We start from the raw sequence: 22,109 nt of genomic DNA on the forward strand, positions 1-22,109 counted from the left end.
CATGAGCGATTCTGCATACTCATAGTTAGTCGTCACAGCACTGCGAACGTTTCCATAAATTTCTGTATATAAAATTACCGTATTTTTGCCCCTTTTTAACATGATACCTTGATTTTTTTATTTTTTCATGTTTTGCTGATATGATTTTGAATGGAAAAATAATTTGATTTCCATGTAAATTCTTTAGTACAATGGTGTTAATTAAAGTCAAACTGACATTTTTTACTCAGCTCAACTTAAAGAAAAACCTTAAAACACCAAATTCATAAAATTGCAATAAAATAATTATAAATAGTACCCAAACTTGCCTTGAATAACATGAAGATCACTTTGGTAATCAACATCTTTTTCGCCTTTACCGTCTAATACTTCAATTACAGGATCAGGACTCACTGTTATTGGGTCTGATGTCACGATATTGTGGAGTCCTACTTTGTTATATGCTCTGACGGTGGCAAAAATCTTTGTTCCGGCGGACACAGCAATGTTATCAATGGTAATATATGTTCCCCTCAGATCTTGATAGTCCTTGATATCATCCAACCCTGGTTTACTTCCAAGACAAATTTCAGCTCTAGATATATATAATATGTATTGGTTTAATAACAAACAGTAATAAATTTAGTTTTTAAGACAATACGTAATTTCTTTATAAATAAAATGCATGATCAATCTTAAACAAATAACCTTATGCTGATATCGTATTATCGAATCAATATGAAAATACAACTTTTAAGTAAGTAGAGTATTATGATATGGCAACCTTAGAACTGTAACACAACACGCCAACAAAACGTAATTTAGCACGCAGTTGCACTAATTAATAAATCTGCACAATATGCTCTCGTGCTGACCGAACTACGCACAGCACGATCATGCACTTACCTAACTTTGCACAATGCGACGGTGCTCTATTTCATTTAATTTGCCTTTGCGTAAACGCGAATTTCTTAACTTGCAATCGCTTTGTCACACAAAAAGCCGCCGCGTTCACAAGTCGAAATTGTGTCAGAACGACGGCAAGTTGTGTGAATCTTTATTTATTGTTTTGAACGCGTTGTTTCGTTTTTGCAACAGTTATTCTCACCGTTAGGACACCGTAATTCAACATTACATTTGTTAAATGTTTGAAACACGAATTGTAGTGACCACAAAAAGTTTCTTTTTAAGAGAGTAATATTTGTTGGTCAATAATATGGTTACACCATTAAACTATTTGTAAAAAAAAAACATGAGATTTTTTCATATATCAGTTCTGTTTATAATTACAATACTCACAAAACAGGTGTAAAGTAAATATAATTCATTATAGATACACTGAATCTATTTTGCAGGACACATACCTTTCTATACCAGATTCTTTATCATCTAATACCGATATATTTACATCTACGTATGTCCATGGCTGTTGACAAATCTGCTTAAAGCGTTCTTTGTTAGGATTTGTCCAGGTAACAAATGCAACGTTTTCAATCAAAGGCGCTGAAGAATCAATCTCGATCTGAAACGTTTCTGTTAGAGACTGATTCAATACATTTGTAACAGTGAGGGTGGCATAAATTTTGGATATATATTCAAGCTTAGAGGAGTTTTTAACATCAACCGTCCATGTATTTATGTTAGATGGCAAAGTGGTGTTTTTGATGATGTCATCAGACAGCTCCCTGGAACCGATACTGGTTGTTATTTGCTTTAACTTACTCTCCTCCTCTATTGATATCCACGAACAACTTACTACAGAGTGTTTTGTTGATATGACTTCTGTGCAACGAAACTTCTGAATGGTGGGCGGAGAAATGTCCGCAATGATGGGCAATGATGCACCTGTTGTGGCATATTCAACTTCATCCATCGCAAAAACAGTAACAAAATATGACTCCCCTGCTGTTGGAGAAAACAAACCTGGTTCAATTTTTGATTCTGTAGATGGTGTTACAGAAACCACATCACTTGTAAGCGGTTGTGTTCCGATTGAGAAATTCAAATATCTTAATGTTGATATATCACTTACATTCCATTTGTATTCAAATGAATCGGTGTACGTCTGATAAAAACTTTGAGAATCAAAATCAAAAAAGTGTCCTTCATTATTCTGTGGTAAAATATCTGATATCTTTGGAGGACTGAAATCGGTAGTTATTCCGTCAGATGTTGATACGATATATTCTTCATGACAGTTATGTCCTGTTTTTGCCCTCACTGTCACATGATAAGTTTTGTTTTCTCCCAACTGAACATGAGTTTGTGCTTTTCCGTGAGTTTCGTTGTGAACAAGGCCGTATTCTGTATAGTCATTTATGTCGGAAAGGTATGGTTGCGATCCAATTGCCCATTCATATTTTATAATATTACACGCTTCACTTTCAAAGCCCTGGAAATGCATTGCAATACTAAACTTATCATTTGTAATGTCTTCGTCTACGTAATGTTCACGGCCATCGTAAATCACTCCTGGTATATTTTCTTTTAAGATTTTAATTGGCTTGGAAAACATTGGGTTGGATAAAATGCCCGCACCGTTTTCGGCTTTAACAGCTACGTAGTATATTATACCCGAGTCAAGAAACGTCTGCAATTCTACTTTTATGTCAGCAGAAGTATCTTTACCCATATCAATGTAGCCATCTGTTACACTTACATCTCCTTTGCTTGTTCCAATGGCAACAAAAAAATTACCAATGTCACTTTCTGGGTCCTCTCCAATCCAACTTACTCTCATAGATTGTGAATTTGCATGCTGAAGAAATCCGTCTTCAATTTCCTCATCTTCATCTAACAATCCTAGATGAACCTTTAAAACATAAACAGTTTAAATATTATGAATATTTCATGGATAAAACCGACGTAAGGGTTCTAAGAGAGATACCGTTGGAACATTACGTATCACAGTATTATATTAAGTTTACCTTAAACATGATGGGTGGAGTCGGATCAATAGTTACACCGTTTGATTCGTGAGCTGTTGACAGTTGTGCTTGGTTGATAGCAGTGACGTGAACTGAGTATGTAGCACCTGAGACGAGTTGTTCAATAAAATCAATTTCTGTTGGTTGTGATGTCAAACTTGGTGATATTGAAATATACATAGCTGTCTTCGGCCAAACTCGCTTTTTCATCCCATGCATTAACTCAAAAACTGAATATCGATACTCTTTTATCCCTGATTCGTTGTCCTCGAATTGCCATCGCAGGTTTAAATTGCTGTCATCAGTTTGATACTTTAATCCTAGCATGTTGTCTTGAATAAGAACTAAATTTGGCGGTGTGTGATCGATGGTGAATCCGTCCGTGCTAACAGCCACAGAAAGACCCGCTTTGTTAAAGCTTTCCACTTCAAATCTCACTTTATCATCATGCTCCATACTGACAGAGTGGTCAGTCATAAGCGTGTTTTCCATAGGGACAAACGTTTTTGCCTTGACATCATTAACGTAAACTGATACAACATAGTGTTGAATACCAGACTCTGGATCGGTGAAATTGTCCCACGAAACACTTTTAGTTGCTGTTTCAGATGAAAATAACACATTTTCATTCAAGTTTGAACCATCAACAGCATAACCTGGGACTGGTGGAGTAGTATCAACGAGAACTGATTAAAAAAATGCATATATAGCAGAATTATTTTAATGCCTTCAATAGTCTAACAAGATTTGTTGTGAATTCAAAGAAGACGCAAAATGGCGATATTTGTTATATTTTTTCAGCAGCAATATGTGTATAAATATGTCACGCTAGTGGTTACTGTAAGATTAGTATTGTTCTTGGTTGCACAATTTTTATGGATACTACAGTACTTGCAACAAATTGGCATAACAATGAACATAAAAAAGGTTAATGTTCTTACGGGAATTATTTTCTCCAAATTATATTTTATTTACCCAGTATTTAAAAATGTTTTTAGAAAATCAGGAAATATATTGACGGAATTGCTAAAAAAAATAGTAGTACATGAATCTTTAAAACTAATTTGCCCATCAATAAGCAAAGAAACAAAAACATGTGCCCCATATAGTCAAATATAATTTGGACAGAATTCGAAAATGTTCAGGTAATGTAGAAAATAACAAACGAACGAAAGTTGATTTCATGGTTTGTTCTGCTATGTTTTGTAAAAAAATTAAAAAAAAATATCTGATCCAATTTATATAGAAAAGGGATGGTTACCTCCATCAGAAGAACTGTTTGAATCCTTGGAGTTGAGGGCTGCATTAAAGACAATCAGAGTGGAATAGTACTTTGTGTTGTGCTGTAGGACAATGTCAACACATGCATGTCTCGTATTGTGGGAGAAATTACGAAAAGCCATCACATTGTCTACTTCGGGTTTAGTCCCAATTCCCCATCGAAAACTGAAACAGTTTGTCTAGTGTAATGAAACGTTATATGATAAATATAATACACATTAGGATATCGGATTCAATCAATTCTTTTCATTGTCTTGTTATTCCAACTGTCGATGGCCGAGTAAAGTACTTTGGCATACAAGCTTTAGATTTACTTACTGATTATTCTTCTGTTCCAACACAAACATTTCTCTTGACAAAGAACCAATCTTTTATACGTGTGAATTTTTTTGTCTTTAATTCAATATCATATTATGTATAATGGGATATAATGTAATTGCTTACTGGTCAATGCCAGACTCAGGGTCGTAGAAACCTGTCCACTGAGCACACATTTCTTTGTCACTGGATTGGTACATTATGTCGTGATGGATGACATTACCATCCAAAACGTTACCAGCTATTGGCGGTGATCTGTCAATCAAGATAGGCTCTGGACCACTACCCGCTTTAAACAAACCCACTACAACCAAATGTTCATTAAAATTATTATTTAGCGACCAATTAAATATTAGGCATATTTACAATGAATAAAATTACACAGTTTGTAGTTTTTATTTTGACTGCTGATATACTGCATAAAAAAAAGCTCATCATTGTGTTTTTTATCAATGTATAAAATTCGCAATGAAAGAAAAACTAAAACAAAAACCGTACAAAATCAATGATAGGTTTTCAGATAATAAACAACAATACATTGACAAAGACAGCATAGGATATCTTCATTCCAGGTACAAAGTAAAAATAAGATAATGACTTTTTAGGATTCTAGTATATCATTCTGGTTTAAGGATTTACAACAATAACGTTATCTAAGTCTGTCAATTCATAAAACAATGTGAACAGTTCCATAAAAAATCAGTTACCTCCATTGTCTACTCTCACTCGAGGCCATGCTGGAATCCCTTCTTGTAAATCCAGTTCTTCTATCACGATGAATGGATGCTCGTCCCCATTCATCGGGGGGTGATAGGAATACTTCCTTACGAGAACGTCGTACTTCGTTTTTCCCAATCCAAAGTCCGCGCTGGCCAATTGAGACTCATTGTCTCCAGCTTTATAATAAATTGCCAAAATGTCAAAGTGCTCATCAAAATAAATTTGTTCAACTCCATCAAAATATGGGGGAGTTGTGTCCACTGTAATAGGTAATCTGTGACAAACCGTTGTAACTAAGGAGCCACCAAATACCACATTATTCAGACACTGGACTGTCATGAAGTACTTCCCATCCTATGAGAGAAAAAAAACCATATTACTAAAAGAAGCATAGAAAATAAAGAACCAAAAACACAAGACAACTGAATTCGGAAAAATTGATGTTATATCCTTTGTGTTTAATCTTGGAACGGAGAAAAAATAAATTGTTGTCACCGATAAATGAAGATTTTTCTCGTATCCATTGTGAGTCCAGTGTTTTGCGCTGTGTAGGAACTCATGTGGATCAGAAAAGTTAACCACATCATGAGAACAAACGGACTGCCCGACAGCCCACGAGTATTGATATATACCAGACTCGTCATCATGGAAACCATCGAAATTGACTGGGATGATGAAAATAATAAACATTTTTGTTAATGATTTTTTATCCTGATATTATATATATATATATATATATATATATATATATATATATATATATATATATATATATATATGAATGTAACCATATAAGAATAGAAATGTGCACTTGAATGAAACAGCTTTAATAAACTGTTTTTGAACGAAACGCATTAAGGTTTAATTATAGATGCAGAATAATTTGATTGAAAAACAGATTTTTCTTGCTTTATGTTACATACATACCAGAAATGTAGTGATTAGATTTCGTATACAGTTTATCGACAAGCGGAGTATGACCATTAAACACCGTCGATGCTCCTTGCCCATCAATAATGTGCCTAAAGGAAGTCAGAAAAATGTTAAAATCATTAAAAATCATAATAAACATAAATAAATGAGTCTTTATGGTATTCATTTTCTCACATAAAAATAAATTATTGATAAAAAAATAAAATCTACAACGAACATAAATATGAGCTAAATTTATATCTACGTACATGTATAATGATTATCTTATGTATAATACAAAACCGAATCAAACATGTCTTCATTTAAAATCTTAATAATGTAATGTATTGACTATAAGAATATATTAATTGAAGTTTTTTTTAAATAACTGCAAATTTTTGTATCATTTATATTTTAGTATCAGTTTCAGTCAATTTCATCTAAGCAACGCTTGCACGTTTCATTTTTACCTATGATTTTCCTTCCAGGTAACTTCAACACAACGCTGTGCTATTGAAGCGTGACATCCATGTGCTGAAGTTGTTTCTTGAAAATCAGTACCCAATGGACCAGTCATTGGTGATGTGAAGTCAACCATTGTTCCAAATGAATGAAGGTATCCAACATATCCAAGAACATTTCCTATCCTAGCATTTATAAAATAAACATTACCATGTTCGAGAGGAAGGTTCTCGTACCTCTCAAAGGAGTTGTATCCCACTCCAAACCTCTCGTAGTTCATATAAGTACCACTTACACGGAGTTTTGCGTTTGGTCCTTCTACTACATGTTGGAGCTCACATGACTCTGTCAAATATGCGTAATCAAATGAAACACATTTTGTTCCAGCATTGATACATTGTGTTGCACATTCATGTGGTGTATGGGTAAAATGAGTGGCAAATGGTTGGGTTGTTAGTCGACCATCTTTAGGAACACTAAAATGTTTCAAATCATTCATAATTCCAACTCTGTGTGTCGTTGAACCCAATGTTAGGTTTTTCCATGATACAATCTCGCTTCCATACATACCAGAGCTGAATCCCACTGCTTGAAGATGTGTTTCTTGCAACAAGGAATCATCAAAAACATTGATGGTACCTGATAAAACATTCGGGTGAGAACTGTATTTATAAGAAGGGTCAACTCGTCCGTCGGGTAATGTATTGTCATACGTTTGAAGCATGCAATACACGCGAGCATCAGAGCCTTGACTGTTCACTGCCTTCGCTGTCCAGTATAGAGGTATTCCGTTCGGTAGGTCATCAGTTGCTACTAAGACAGAAAATCCACCCATTTCTGTGAAGTCTAGGACATTTGTGCCACCCTGTTGAGTGCCAATAGCATAAAACAATTTCAGGTTACTTCTATCATCGTCTGCTGCAACCTGAAGCTCATAGGCAGGGTCTTTATGATTCCGACCTGTAATTTGTTTAATGAGACAATTTCCCGTTGTTTCCCGTTTTCGCCGACTTCCTGGACCGGTAACACCAGGAGGAGAGAACTGTGGAGGTGATGTGTCCTTTTCTTTGTTTATGTTAGTGAAAATGTTACCAGAAATTGGTTTTGTTGAATATGTCCAAAGAGTTCCTCGGAAAATCGTTATGGTAATTTTGAAACATTTCCAAACACAAATTTTGAATTCCAAAATACAATAAGCTTCCAGCTTTAATCGCAGTGGTACCAGTGTGATATCAAGTCTTCCCCTACAATTAAAATCAGCATTTACGTCTTTTACATGTAGTTACCAATAAGAACAGCATAATCTTCAGTTAAAAACAGTTTTGAAATATAGAATATGTAAAAATGTTTTCCCAAAGTATACCATCAATTAAACTTACCTGACATCTAAAGGAAATTTATTATACGTGATTTCTGCTGTAATTGGAAATCTTGTTTCAAGGAGATATCCTGTTAATCTTATACCAGCTTTAAACAGAAAAAATTGCACATAAACACCTCCCCATGCTTTTGCACCTGCCCAAGGTATTAATGTTGCCTACAAAGACATAATTAAATCCCTTTTTAAGTGTTAGTTGAGAACCAAATATATATTTTTAAAATGCCATATTATTTTTTTGCTCCAAATATGTAAAATGTGTTTTCTTGAACGATAATTAATGTGATATATATATTCCAGAATGTTATATTCATCTTAACTTACTCTTGCTTTGAAACTCAAAATACATAGTCCTACTTCTATCTTTAAACCGACAGATGCTGCAGCTCCAAACTCTACATAATTGAAAATTAAAGTAAACAATCACTTGTAAATAATATGCATCTGTTCATAAGATATGTAGTCTTTCTTTTATTGTGAAAAAATCGTACACTTCACTCCTCCACGTAAACTTTTTATCTCGTGTTTCACTTGAATGTCCAGATATATTCTCAAACAATATTATAAACATGGAAATTATTCATATAAAAAAAATCTGCTGATCGTGGAATGAGAATCTCATCTTGATATAAACTGAAGTTCACCGATGTAACATAAGTGAGAAAAACATTATACAAAGCTTCATTTTCATACAGTGATACTCACCAAAAAAGATCGGAACAGGCCCAACCATTATAAATACAGGTGTTGGAAACGTTTCACTGTCGACAAACACAAAATCTGTAACAGGAAATGGTATCTCCACGTCTGCACAGAAGTCAATTTTATTTTTGAATTCTTTCCCCATAATTTTTAAAAGTGTTCTTGGGTCGTTGATTAACTAAAATAGAAAAAATAAAAAATATATAACATTTTTTTATCAAGAAAGGGTTTTGGAAAAATGAAAACATTATTCTTAAAAACTCATATATTACTGACAACATGAAAAACAATTATTGTAAATTATGTTTATTATACTTCGTCTATCATAGCTTCTCTAATGGTATCCAAAACTTTAAGTATTTCACGATCTAGGAGATGGTGATCTGAAAGTTCTGCTATAAAGTCTTCGACAGTTATGTCATTCATGCTTGGTAATATTATACCAGCGTTATCTGAAAAGCATAAGATATGTTTTAATAGCTGTACAATAATCTATATTTTAGAACAAAAGTGAAATTAATCTATAGTTAAAATTAGTAAACAAAAATATTATTTAGTCAGCATACCTTGAGAACAATCCGTTTCCTCAAGTTCGTAATTGAGCATTACGGGAATCGTACTAAGGCAACTTATATAATCCGATACACAAAGTTCTGCACTTAAAGAAACTACGGGGTTGGACCAAAGGAAAGAAACTGACACCACAAGATCTGCTGACATCAGTGTCGACAAAGCAAGAAGTCTGACCCTTTCGTCTATTTCCTCAGCTAAAAGTATTATGAAAACATCTTAGAAGAGACCCGTTACCAACACAGTTCACTTTAACAGCGTTTTTGTCTTAATAACTGGCTCGCTTTTCTATGTAATAAATTATATAAAGCATGCACAGTACATTCATTCAATGATCAAAATTTCTCATGGAATGTATATTCCTTTACATAGACGCTGTTTTAGTACTTGGTGAAACCAAATTCTATGTTATCAAAATGGAGTATCAAATAATCAACAGTTTTAAAGCCTCATATAAGGTAAAAGACTATTTAAAATCTAATGGGTTGAAGACTCCTCCTTTTTTGTGTAAACTAATATTAAATTGAGATGTTGTAATGCATGCAAGAAGTTTGGTGCATTTAAAAGATGAAAAAAAATCTTAGTATATTGCATAATGGCACGAAAACCATCTGCAATATGCAAATTGTAAACCCAGAAAACTAAAAAAGGAATTAGGTAATAAAACAATTATTTAATGCTTGAACAGTCAATAGTCTATTGACTGCTCAAGCATTAAATAATTGTATAGTAGCAGTATCATAAAAAGTGTAAAATAATCTTTATATCTTTTTTCAAACTTAACAATCTGTAAAAACAAAATTGCGAGTTGGAAGAATTAGTGATAATTCATGATTTTGAGTTTCATTGTGGCCTATTCCTGATTTGGAAAAGGAACCACTTTCATATTCGGTTGTTTCCACATTCATTTCTAACGGACAGCCATTTATGCTTACTAATAGACCGACGAGAAAATATTTAAAAAGCTACATATCAAGTGTTGAGCAACCACTTATTATGTATACAATTTATCCTTTTAACAACTTTATATAAGGAAATTCGCATAATAGTGTTACTTTTATAAGATAGCACGATCATACACACAATACTGAATTTATGACAATGTGACCCTCATAAATAAATAACACAAACCATTTTCGAATTTTATGACAGTTGTTGTTGATTGCGTGGTTATCTCAAGTTCTTTTAAACAGTTGTCCATCTTTATGCTGAATGTTGTCATTACTCTTTTGTTGGCAAAGGAAAGCAAAACAGCACATGAAATTTCGTTGCAACTTCGATGTACAAAGCAAACATTACCAGGACCTTTTGGTAGTCTGTTTAAAAATGATGGACAATCTAAAACAAATAAAATAAATTACAATCTACTCAAACTAATGGTTATGAGAATATTTTTGTGAACTGTTGATATCATCTAAATTTTAACCTAATAATAATGACAATGGTAAGTTTTTATTGATTAAGTAAAATATTATCAACAGATTGGATTTTAGTTAATAGGTTTAGACCCTACAAAAGGCCCTTCTTATATGTTCTTGCCAAGGACTGACGTATGTTTACCTTGTTCTGTTCTTGATAAAATCCTTGATATCATGTTGGATTTTGCTCCAGAATCTGAACTATAACTTGCCGAAAGTAAGGATCGAAGCTTTGACATGGACAAGCCATCTAGGTTCTGAGCAGAAATTGAAGATCGAAGCTGTTGGAGTTTATCAAAAACTGTTTTCATTTCTGTGGCGACATTTTCTCCAAGTAGCTCATTGATTCTACCAAGAGTGTATTTGTTTACATCCACAAGGTCCAAAAGGTTTGGTCCAGTTCTAAAAGACACCAATGTTTTTATTTGAATAAACTTTGAAACAAGCAAACCATTAAGCGAAAAGTCAATGCACAGAGCATAAATGAATTATGCAAACAAAGAAATGTGTTTTACTGCCATTCACTTTTTAATTAGCTATATATGTGTTTTATTGTTTGGAATTTTTTATGTTTAAATTATTTTTCAGTGCATCAATTTAAAATAAACCTATGACCTACTTCGAAATTTGATATAAATTCACTTTACCTGTTGTTTGAAAAATCGAAAAGTTGTTTGGCGATGTCTTTGAAATTGGCAACTAAACCTTTAAATCCATTTTTAAAATTATTCCACGCAGTCATGGCAACGGGATCGGATGGAACAGCAACTTCGAATTCTGGAGGTCTGTAATTTGGTTCCACCGGAGGAAACTCGCTCCCTGGATCTTGTGGGGAATCCGATCGAGGTATTTCTTCATTTTCTTCTTCTAATTCTTCTTCGCCTGCGTCAGCTGAAACGACGCTTATAAAGTTGATATAGGTATAGTCCCGGCAATCCCAAATCCATTGAGGAGTTGGAAGCAAATGGTCAAGGAAGGGAGATGGGTCTATGTATTCGTATTTTGAATCCGCCATCGGGGTTAATGATTTTTTACGAACGGAAACGTGGATGCAGTTGTGTTCACATGGAGACTGATCAGCTTTTCCAATGATGTCTTTTCCAGCTATGAGAAACTGTCCACTTGTTGAAATATTTGATGTCGGAATAATGTTTTCTATAATGATTTCAAAGTCAATAAAATCCTCATCAGTTGGCAAAATTCTTACTCTCTTGTCCTCTCTGAATACCTCTCCACTAACAGGACATCGAATCTGTAGTGAACAAAGTGTGTTCAAATTTTAGAACATGTTGATGAGGCCGTGTCAAGAAACAAATTTGTTTTAAAAGAATCCCCTGATACATTAGAAAATCTAATGCTCAATATGTTTACACCAACAAGTTACAGTATAGTGTTGTTTGAACATAGTTATATTGGTATATATATATATATTTTAATTTTAATAGACAATTATTCATCTTCAAAGATAAAAAACATTAAATTTACAATTATGTTTAAACTTCAAATAAAATAACTTTTTGCTTTGATTATTCCAAACGCAAGAATTAATCATATTACTTACATCTGAATGGTAAGATATCCGCACATCAACCCCCAGTGTTTGATACCTATTCTGTTGATTGGTTGGCCAAACACCAACACCACATGTTGAATCCTCACGTCTTCGACGATTGGGAAATGTAATATGGAATTTGGAACCAAATATTTTCTGTACGATGTTCTTTATTTTAATAAATCTATAACAAACAAAATTCAATTACTGTACCATATCTTTTATCTCTGTTCTTCAAACTTAAAGGAGTCTGGGTGGTCAATAAATTAACCATCAAATCTGCCTTAAACTTAAAAATTTGATATTTTGTGGACATTAACTAATACTTAGTGAGTATTTAGTAAAGAAAACACTAAATATTTTAGCTTTAAATTTTGGCATATTCCTATATTTTTATAGGAGCTCTTCATCTTAAGGAGCTACATTTAGCCTGAAACAGACACAACTATACAGCCCTCTTAATGTTTCATTATAAGAAGTTCCTTACGTGTCTCTTATCGATGTATAACCAGATTTCACTGCTTTTATAGCATTGAATACGGAATTAAATGCTTTGAAAAACGGAGATACTAAATCACTCAAAGATTCCTTCAGCTGGTTCGTTAGTTCTCCAAACGAGTCTTTGATAACTTCAATGAATATGTTTGTTTCCTCCTTCTGTAAATAAGCAATATGTTCAGACCAATTCCACACGATAAAATTCCACAAAACCATACGCTTTTCTCAAACATTTGAAAATTTGAATTTTTTTTCTTACTCTCAAAAATGAACACATTTGTGTCAAATAAGTACATTCCGAATAAGATGTACATGTTAAAGCTTATAAACTTACTGTTAGCATTTGAAATAAATCAAATAAGATATACTTTTTAAAGCCAATAAACTAACCGTCATTTTAACTCCATCTGTAAGTGCTGTTGAGAGCTCATCTTCAAGATTCACAGTAGATTGTGTGTTTTCCTTTTCAAAAATGAGTCGAAATAGATCTTGAACGTCTCCAATTATCTCTTTAAAATCTTCCCAATAGTCAATCCAGAAAGGGGTTCCACCTGCCAATAAATATTACATAAATTTCGCTTCTTTCTAACACTTGCTGAAATGAAAGTTTAAAATAATGATAACTGTAAATAATATTTTCAAATACAACATAATCTTGGAAGAACAATATCCACAACAATAAATATTGTTCATGAACATTGAACTCCTGTTTATCAATGTATATATATGTGTGTGTGTGTGTGTGTGTGTGTGTGTGTGTGTGTGTACTACTGTCTTTGCCTGTGATAACACTAGATATCGTTTTGTACTATATAACCCATAACTTCAAATGACGCCAAATTGAGGCGCAAGCGGGGTTTGCTTATTTATGTTTAAAACTTTATTCGTACGATGGCTTAAAATAATATAAAAATAAATATTAAGGTATCATTTTTTGAATATTATGAGGTGATAATTTTGATCGGGGCGAGATCAATTCTATCATAAAGCCTTTCGGGCTTTATTAGATTTGATTACGCCCCGACCAAAATTATCAGCTCATAATACTCAAAGAATGATTACTTATTTCCTAAATATAATTATATATATATATATATATATATATATATATATATATATATATATATATATATATATATATATATATGTATGTATATATATATATATAGTACAAAGAAAAATATATTACCTTTTAAAAATGACAAAGTCTCGATCACTTTGTTTTTAACATCAAGGAACATGCCTATGGCAAGCTTTATGCTAAAATATAAAATTCAAATACATGTTGATTTTTTTTTTAAATCCTGTGACAAAAAAAGTTATAATTTGTTTAAATTATGAATATCAATTACAAATTGAATTGAATTTCGTACTTTCATATTTGTAGATTAGCTAATTGTTTTTAATTTTCTTTTTTTTTTGCAAACTTTATTATTATATTGCAACAAAAACACGAGGAAAGGTACTTACTCTAAAACTGATTTTCCAAAGACGGTGACTGATTGCACCGGATTTGATAAGAAGTTTTTCAATGCCGATATTATTGATGCCACCGAATCAAATAATTTTTTGCCAACGTATGGAAGTGTCACCGTTATTGCATCAGCAATGGTCTAAATTTTAAACAAAGAAGCTCATAAGTTTCAATTATTAGAATGTTTCATAGCATAAAGCTGCAAACTCCTTTAATCGTTTGACTTACAATTACAATGACTTACAATGACTTGTATTATGATTGTTATTTTGTTGTGTTTTATACCGAGTTAACTTGATGTACTAACTTAAATAGAACTTTATTCAGGCAATAATTAAGAGAGCATTCTTATTCTCTTTGCATTTGTTTTCATTTTGTGTAAAAAATTCTACTTTGGTTTTATTAGGAATCGTTTATCCAATGTATGAAATTAAATCAACTCTTGTGTAAAACACAACAAAATGAGCAATAGCTAAATTGACATACGCTATAGAAATTGGTAATATCTTCTTTGATGTCTTCAACAAAGTATCTAGCTTTGATGATAATTTTTTTAATCTGGTCTATCCAGGGAACGCCTCCGTACTCAATAACTTTCATTACTGCATCTACGGCTTTCTGAACAATACTCTCCAGGATAAGGGGAAAGTTCTTGACCACTTCTATAATTTTATTGACGATATATTCAATGCCTTTGTCAAATACTTGAATAAGGGTCTTGAACGCCTGCACAACTTTAACAACTGGATCGACTATCGTTTTTACAATCCTGTCGAATATCAAAGCAAGGTCCTCGATACCGTTTATTCCAAAATCCTGAAAGATTAATTTAAGATAAAATAAAGTTGTCCTTTATTACATCGAAGTAAACTTTTCTTTTTCAAATAAATAAAAAGTAATTTATGAAAAGTGTCTGATCAGATTCCACATGTAACCACCTAACTTGTTGGCTTAAAATGTTGACATTTTGTTTATTTTTGCCACCTGGGTTGAGTTTTAACTTTCCAACAATTATTCTTATATACAAATAAATCGTTTTAAACCAAGAAATTCCTAACATTTTATAACATTGTGCAGTGACATTCTTTATAGGTATTGCTAATCCCCCGACTAGTATAATAAAAATAATGTTATTTTATGTCCCTCTAATGAGAGCGACATTAGACATTAAACGAATATAACAAAAAGTATCAGCAACTTAACTTTTACAGAGAAAAAGCTTTCAAGGTTTAGTTTATTTTACTGTATTATACCATACCTTTAGTATATTGATATCATATCCTGCATGGCCTCTGTAACAGGCGTGTGCTCGAAAAAGATATTGTTCCACGTTTAACCAGCCCAACATTACTTTGGCAAAAACATCATCATACACGTTAAGCATGGCATGGCCACTGAGAGGTTCTTCAAAACAAATTTTAAAAAACTAGACATGTCATATATAAATTCAGATAAATCGGCAGTTTATTCATGTATGTGCTTCTCACACAAAGAACATTCATAAGCAAATCAGATTATGAATAATAAAATAATTATTTAACATATACATAAATATACATGAATTGCGATGTGCATTTGTGCTTTTAAATGTCATGCACTGATAGAGAAGGGGGGTCTGCCCCCTCCCCGCCATGAAAAATTTAAAAAATCTACATCAACATGGTAAAATTACAAAATATATGCCTCGGACCCCCTCTCTTAGTAAACATAATTATCCCTCGGACCACTGCTCCCTCCCCCGAAAACATGTTCTTGATCCGCGCATATATATCATCCTGTTCCTGTTTTTGCCAACACTTAAAGGCAGGCTGTCGGTTATCCTTATCACTTGCCTACGCACTTTTTATTCTATACAGTGTATGTCATCTATACTTACAATCTGTTTTGGTGACTTAAAATGTAGGACCGTTTAAAATGCATGTTCATGATGAACAGCATGTTTCATATTCTATTGTTGATAAGCTTACTTATTTCTACTTCTAGTTCATTATTTAAAATAATTCCAAAAGCTGCTCCAAGGGCACTGTTGCCGAGTTCTTTCGTCCATTGAATGCCAGGAAGTTTCAATGAGAAGAAGATTCCATCTTTGAATTCCACGTCAAGAATGCCTCTTTTTACCCTCATTAGAGTCTTATAGTTGTAAAAACGACTGAAAGGATGTATTAAAAGACGCTCTAATGAACACGCAATTTAAACTGCATCATGACCTTTAATATTGAACTTTAATGACTAATTGTGAATTTCTAATATGATTGAAATAGAAAACAGAAACAGAATATACCTTTCTAATCTTAAAGGTTTTATGTGATATTAAAATTATTCAGATCTATAAATATGTTTCAAATGACAGTATATCGCATATTATCTGGTTATGATCATGAATTATACCTTAATAAAACATCCTTATGCTCTGGAATACTTCTATTTGATAAAGGATGTTTCTCAAATAGTTCCAACGCCTGTAGCTTTACAACAGAATGACCATCATTGACCGCCAAATTAAGCAGAGCTGTCGAACTCTTAAATAAATTAAAATATGCAATATATTATTCTGCATAAGTCCCAGTATTCGAATGGGAATTATGAAGCTATATTTTAGAAATGCACACATTAAAAAAAAGAATACAGTTAAACATGGTTATAGCGAAGTGCCAACTGGGACGGTTGATTTTGCTTTGTTATAAGCGTGATTCGCTATATCTGTCAAGTTCAAAACATATAATAGAGTCTCGGGAATGTTATCACTTTCCTGTAAGCGTCAATTCAATATAAGCGTATTCGCTATTACCATGTTTTACTGTAACAAGCTAAAGTTTTGATGTGTAATTTACAGAACCTGTCCAAAAATTGCTATTAATCTTTGTTACTTGTACGTGTGTCATCGCTTCCTATCATTGCTAAATTAACGATTCTTAATTGCAAACATCCAGTAAATGTGGTTGTCATACAAAGATTGATTTTTTAACAATTTTTTGTAAGAGGTTGGAGTATACCTCCACACATTTAAAGTGTCTCATTGCTAGAATCGCCGCCCTTCTCCAGCTGTTGTCTCCTTCTCCAGGTTGCATGTAGGTCAGAAGATGGTCCCTGGAACTCCCAGTGTTTCCCAGAGCATGAATCAAGACCATCTTGGAGTAGGTGTAATTATGTAGCTCGCGATCAAACCCATCCACTGATCGGCGTGGTCTTCTTTTGTTTCGAAATTCTGTATACTGAGCTATTTACACATGCAAAACGTGTAAATAAATATTTACCTTTTTTTAAATTAACATTTATTTATGATTGTTCTTCACAGGACTCTCTATTTTTTACTCTAGCATTGAATGTAAAAGTAAATAATTCCACATGTAACTAAGCAACTATAAAAATATTCACAAAGTTTGTGATAAAATCAGTATCCCTCTAAACCCTCTTAACTTACTTTGATTGTGGGGAGCCAGCCACCGCTGTAATGAATCTAAAAGCGTGTCCGTCTTTTCACTAAGCAAAGAATTGTTTCTAAAAGTTTTTATCAATGTTCCCAAGGCTAAACACGCATGTTTCTCGATTTTTGTCAAAGCCATTAAACCTGAAAATAGAAATCAAGAACTACAGCTAAAACTTAAAAGCTTTATCGCCCCGTGATAACTGATCAATATCTTAGAATTATTTCCGATAGACGAAAGTTTTCATACCTATATTTGAATTGTTTGGCCCGAGACATAGCTCTTCTACAGCTTTTAAAAACTCCTGCAAAAAACATAAACAATGTGAATAATTTTTATAACATTCAACTTTTCTCAATATATATATATATCTTTACTAATATTCAATAAATTAACAGAATTATTAAAACAAACATATCTACCAAAGTTGGGGTTCGCAGGTTTGCAACATGGAAAAAAATACGAAAGAGATCGGTTTCGTTGACATCTTTGTTTAGGAAGAAATGTTGAATGATTAGATCTTGAGTAACATTGTCTCCCTTCATCAATAAAAGATCAATGAAGACGTTTCTACGTGAAACACACATCGTATCGTTGTGTTGACACCACTGCGATAGCTCTTTGGTAGCAAGTTTCTCGTAGTCTTCTTTATAGAGGCGGTCTACAAGCTGTACCAGCTCAGCAAAACAATCAGTTCTATTTCTACTGACTAAAACAGTAACAAAACCATTCACTTGTGATTCTTTTGTAACACTTTGCCAAAATAATATATTAAATATTTAATATATCTTTTGGTAATAACATCTTTAACCTTTTAAAAATTACATTAACATCTACAAAGATATCTTGTACCTACATTGCCGAATCAAGTAAATACGACTTTAACTATTCCGTTTTTTACTGATATTACTTGAATATTATATTATCTTGAATGTTTGTATCTTTGGACTAAATCTATTACTAACAAATGTAAGTATTTTACATATATTTATGCACTTTACCTTCATCGTTGTTAGACTGAATACAGGCTACTTTAGATTTGAGTACTTCTTGAACTTTTACATCTTCCAAATGAACTTTTTCAGATTTTTCCTGCAATGAATTTTATTTTATGATTATTCTATTTGTAGCAAGCAATTTTGATTGGTAAAATAATGATTAACTAGTAATTGTTAAACAATAAGATATGAAATATACCTATTCCTGAGTATGTATTGAATAATAAACCTCGACATACTCAGCTATTTATACTTCTTTTGAAAATCTTAACTGAAGCGTAAAATTTAATTTTTGAAATTTTACACAAGGTTTTTTTAGATAAATGTCAGTAGTTTATTGGCTGTCAAACTACAGACGTAAAAAAGTAAGATCCCAGTCCCATTTCAGAAAAACGACAACGGCCAACGATTTTTAAGGAAAAATAGAATTCTTTTGGCGACAGTCGGCAGATTATTAGCTATCTTGGCCGACTTCGACGTCTTTTTTCGTCATGGGACCAATTTTGTGTCCATCGGGTCAAGTTTTATTTTTTTTTCTGCGTCGATGGCCGATTTTTATTGTCATTGAATAGTCCTTCGAGCAACGGATACCCTCGATCATCGTTGACTATCGGTACGGAGTTTATGTCTGTCGTCGGTCAGTCGACATTTACATATACACTGTATGCATTTGGGTTTCTCTTAAATGTCGGCCGCAGATACCGATTGACGACCGAAAATCAACCGAGGGTCGACTGGTCCGTCAAGCTATTTTGGTAAATCTACTGACGAATGGCTGACCGTTTACGGTTTTCTTTAAACATCTTCTGTCTATAGCTCGACTAATGGCGGTCACGTGGACAACGCCATGCTTACTTGTCAGTAATAAAACTTATTTTTGTAATTAGTCGACTGTGAAAATTAAATTGTGGCCTAGCACTCGATGATTGGACGACGATTCGCCGACTAACAAATAATCAAGCTTTTTTAGTAATCAATGCTCCTACGAATTAATGTGACTGCTCGGCATCATCCGATACCAGTGTCGGGCAATACAAGAGCAATTTGTGGGCCGACCATTGGCTTATACGTGACCTAGGCATAATGCTAACATGCTAGCAGACGTTAAAGGTTTTTTAAAAGGTAAAAACTTTAACGTCTGCTATATAAGTTTAAGGGACGGCGTTGTCAAGCGTTCTAAAGTACCTCAACGTTGTACATGTGTACATGCAAAAATATTATTAAAACAGTTGACGTATGTTTTTTTTTAAGTTAATGGTGAGCACAGCAAAGTTTGGAAAAAGTTACTACAACGTACATTTGCATTTAACTTACATGTCGAACGTTGACCTCAGGTGTATGGATATTTACATCACTTGCATTACGATCTTGCAATTTGTTTAATGTGTTTGATAATTAAAATTGTTTATAAGAACATACTAAACGGATTCATAACTTTTAATGAAAAGTTTTTCACAGATAGATCTCCTCAAAATAAACGTTTTGAATGTTGTGAACAGAAGTCAATATCGCCAGAAATACAAATATAGGCGTGGGGTGATTTCTTTTATGTGTACGCTAAAGAAACTAGGATGCAAATTTTATGTTTATCAATTAACTAAATAATCAAGAACATAACTAAGTCATACCTTTTTAGCAACAATGATGTCCTTTACTTTGGATTTTATGTCGAGGCGTAAAAATTTGTCTACTTTGTGAATTTTTCTGTTAAAAAATTAAAATTTAAAATGTTTTTAAAAACAACAAATAATTATGTATTCATTTTTCTAGATTAAATACAATCCAAAGTATTTAAACTATCTTTCAAGTGTCATAATTTATCTAAAAAAAATTCCACAACTCCCCCCCCCCCCATTTCCCGGATTTTTTTATGATGATTATTATTGTTAAAAACATAACATAAAATGTACTCACACTTTATTGACAAGACGTACTTCAGTTGCTGTGTTTGATTCAATGTCGTTAACATCTACAACATCAACTCTAGTTGTAAATGAATTTTAAACCAATTTTCAAATAACTAATTTTGCTTTCATATGACTTTATCTTAAAATTGGTGAATTTTTGTTTACTTTTAAAGAAAGCATAATGGCTAATAAAAGCGTAACGAAAATATTTGCTGCAACACAGGAAGACCATCGGCCACATCGCTTACCTGAACAAGGTGCCTTTTTACTAAGTAGTTGTGCTTGTTAGATTTAATGACAATATTGTGACAGCTTTATTTTACATTTATAGAGAAAAAGGAATTGCTGTGACGGCATACAACGTAATGGACAGATAAACAATTATATAGACATTCTACTGTGTTTTCCCATAAAATTCTGTGATTTTAAAGGCATCTATATGCAACAACATAATCACTGCGCATGTATTTACATGTACTTTACACAAGTAGTCCCCAAGCATTGATTTCTTTGTTATCAATATAAAAATATATTTCATACATATTGGTTAAACACCATGCATTACAAATATTCAACATTCAAGTCTTTTCTGTTGTAAAAAAAAAATTCAAGAGTCATTTTTAATGGATTATATTTTCAAGGCTCGTCTCAACAATCTATGTGATAACCAGTTTAAACCGGATTTAGAGAACAGTTGTTCTTGCTGTTACTTGTTTACTCCCTCCATGATCTGCAATTTATGCCGATTTATTTAATAAAATAAATGGTTTCATCGACAAAGGAATGTAAATATAAGCATTAAATAATTTATTTTTGACGTCGTCGTGTCAATAAATGCCGTAAATTGAGCATTATTCAATTTGTCTGCTCGTAACGGAATTTATTGACACGACGACGTCAAAAATATATCAATTGATGCTACAGAGCGGAATGTGTCTGAAACTAGGTACCACTAAATGCCTGATTATTCTATTACCCCTTATATATCGTTTATGATCTTACCTCCACTGGATTCGACTTCTATTTCTTTTTCACCAGGGACAGAATGTCTGATTAAACGGTAATGACTTTTAAATATGAGCATAATTTGTTAATTACTTTTTTCTTCAATTTTAATCTGAACATGTCTTCAATTAATTTAATATACATATTTAATACATTTAATATACATTTTATTTGATCAATCTTGTACATTGTATATATCAATTTAACTTTTCATACAGCAAAATTTTCAAATGCCCAAAATTCATAAAAACTCTTACTTTACTTCCTGTTTCTTGTGTTTATTTTTGTTCTGAAGAATAACTTTGTCGTCTGCTTTGATAAATTCAATAACTCCATTGTTGGTGTAATGTAAAGTCTGGAAATATATGAAAAATTATTGCAATAATAATAAAATTAACAAGTTTTACATTTACATTGTCTTTTAAGTACACATCTACGAAACAAAATTCAAGATTTGTTTGAGCCGGAACAAGCTTACTCGTGTTTATCATATGCTAAAAAATCGTTTCATAAGAATTTGCCTTAAAAATGTTTTTACAGTAGTACAATTCATATACGATACAACTTCCCGAAGGTACTTTAT

The 22,109-nt window shown here is 32.7% G+C and overlaps 1 protein-coding gene across 2 annotated transcripts in view; it reads right to left on the reverse strand.

Annotated features, from left to right (window-relative positions):
• Positions 1-22,109, reverse strand: part of LOC105337197 (uncharacterized) — a 40,296-nt gene that overhangs the window by 10,079 nt on the left and 8,108 nt on the right. For both annotated transcript variants that reach the window (XM_066087231.1, XM_034470713.2), the window contains exons 7-41: positions 21,784-21,881; positions 21,524-21,570; positions 20,529-20,583; positions 20,243-20,318; positions 18,618-18,708; positions 18,039-18,325; positions 17,866-17,920; positions 17,613-17,759; positions 17,185-17,408; positions 16,580-16,710; positions 16,159-16,340; positions 15,450-15,595; positions 14,678-15,007; positions 14,188-14,330; positions 13,907-13,977; positions 13,108-13,268; positions 12,707-12,876; positions 12,229-12,403; positions 11,315-11,919; positions 10,810-11,069; positions 10,381-10,587; positions 9,246-9,446; positions 8,995-9,131; positions 8,683-8,857; positions 8,302-8,372; positions 7,979-8,136; positions 6,608-7,843; positions 6,153-6,247; positions 5,721-5,890; positions 5,213-5,579; positions 4,632-4,809; positions 4,168-4,352; positions 2,907-3,592; positions 1,344-2,791; positions 309-574 (exon numbers count right to left, since the gene is read on the reverse strand). In XM_066087231.1, the coding sequence (XP_065943303.1) occupies positions 309-574; positions 1,344-2,791; positions 2,907-3,592; positions 4,168-4,352; positions 4,632-4,809; positions 5,213-5,579; positions 5,721-5,890; positions 6,153-6,247; positions 6,608-7,843; positions 7,979-8,136; positions 8,302-8,372; positions 8,683-8,857; positions 8,995-9,131; positions 9,246-9,446; positions 10,381-10,587; positions 10,810-11,069; positions 11,315-11,919; positions 12,229-12,403; positions 12,707-12,876; positions 13,108-13,268; positions 13,907-13,977; positions 14,188-14,330; positions 14,678-15,007; positions 15,450-15,595; positions 16,159-16,340; positions 16,580-16,710; positions 17,185-17,408; positions 17,613-17,759; positions 17,866-17,920; positions 18,039-18,325; positions 18,618-18,708; positions 20,243-20,318; positions 20,529-20,583; positions 21,524-21,570; positions 21,784-21,881 (9,034 nt within the window). The remainder of the gene's footprint in view (positions 1-308; positions 575-1,343; positions 2,792-2,906; positions 3,593-4,167; positions 4,353-4,631; positions 4,810-5,212; positions 5,580-5,720; positions 5,891-6,152; positions 6,248-6,607; positions 7,844-7,978; positions 8,137-8,301; positions 8,373-8,682; positions 8,858-8,994; positions 9,132-9,245; positions 9,447-10,380; positions 10,588-10,809; positions 11,070-11,314; positions 11,920-12,228; positions 12,404-12,706; positions 12,877-13,107; positions 13,269-13,906; positions 13,978-14,187; positions 14,331-14,677; positions 15,008-15,449; positions 15,596-16,158; positions 16,341-16,579; positions 16,711-17,184; positions 17,409-17,612; positions 17,760-17,865; positions 17,921-18,038; positions 18,326-18,617; positions 18,709-20,242; positions 20,319-20,528; positions 20,584-21,523; positions 21,571-21,783; positions 21,882-22,109) is intronic.

Source organism: Magallana gigas, chromosome 6 (genome assembly GCF_963853765.1).
Source record: "Magallana gigas chromosome 6, xbMagGiga1.1, whole genome shotgun sequence".
Taxonomy (NCBI): Eukaryota; Metazoa; Mollusca; class Bivalvia; order Ostreida; family Ostreidae; genus Magallana; species Magallana gigas.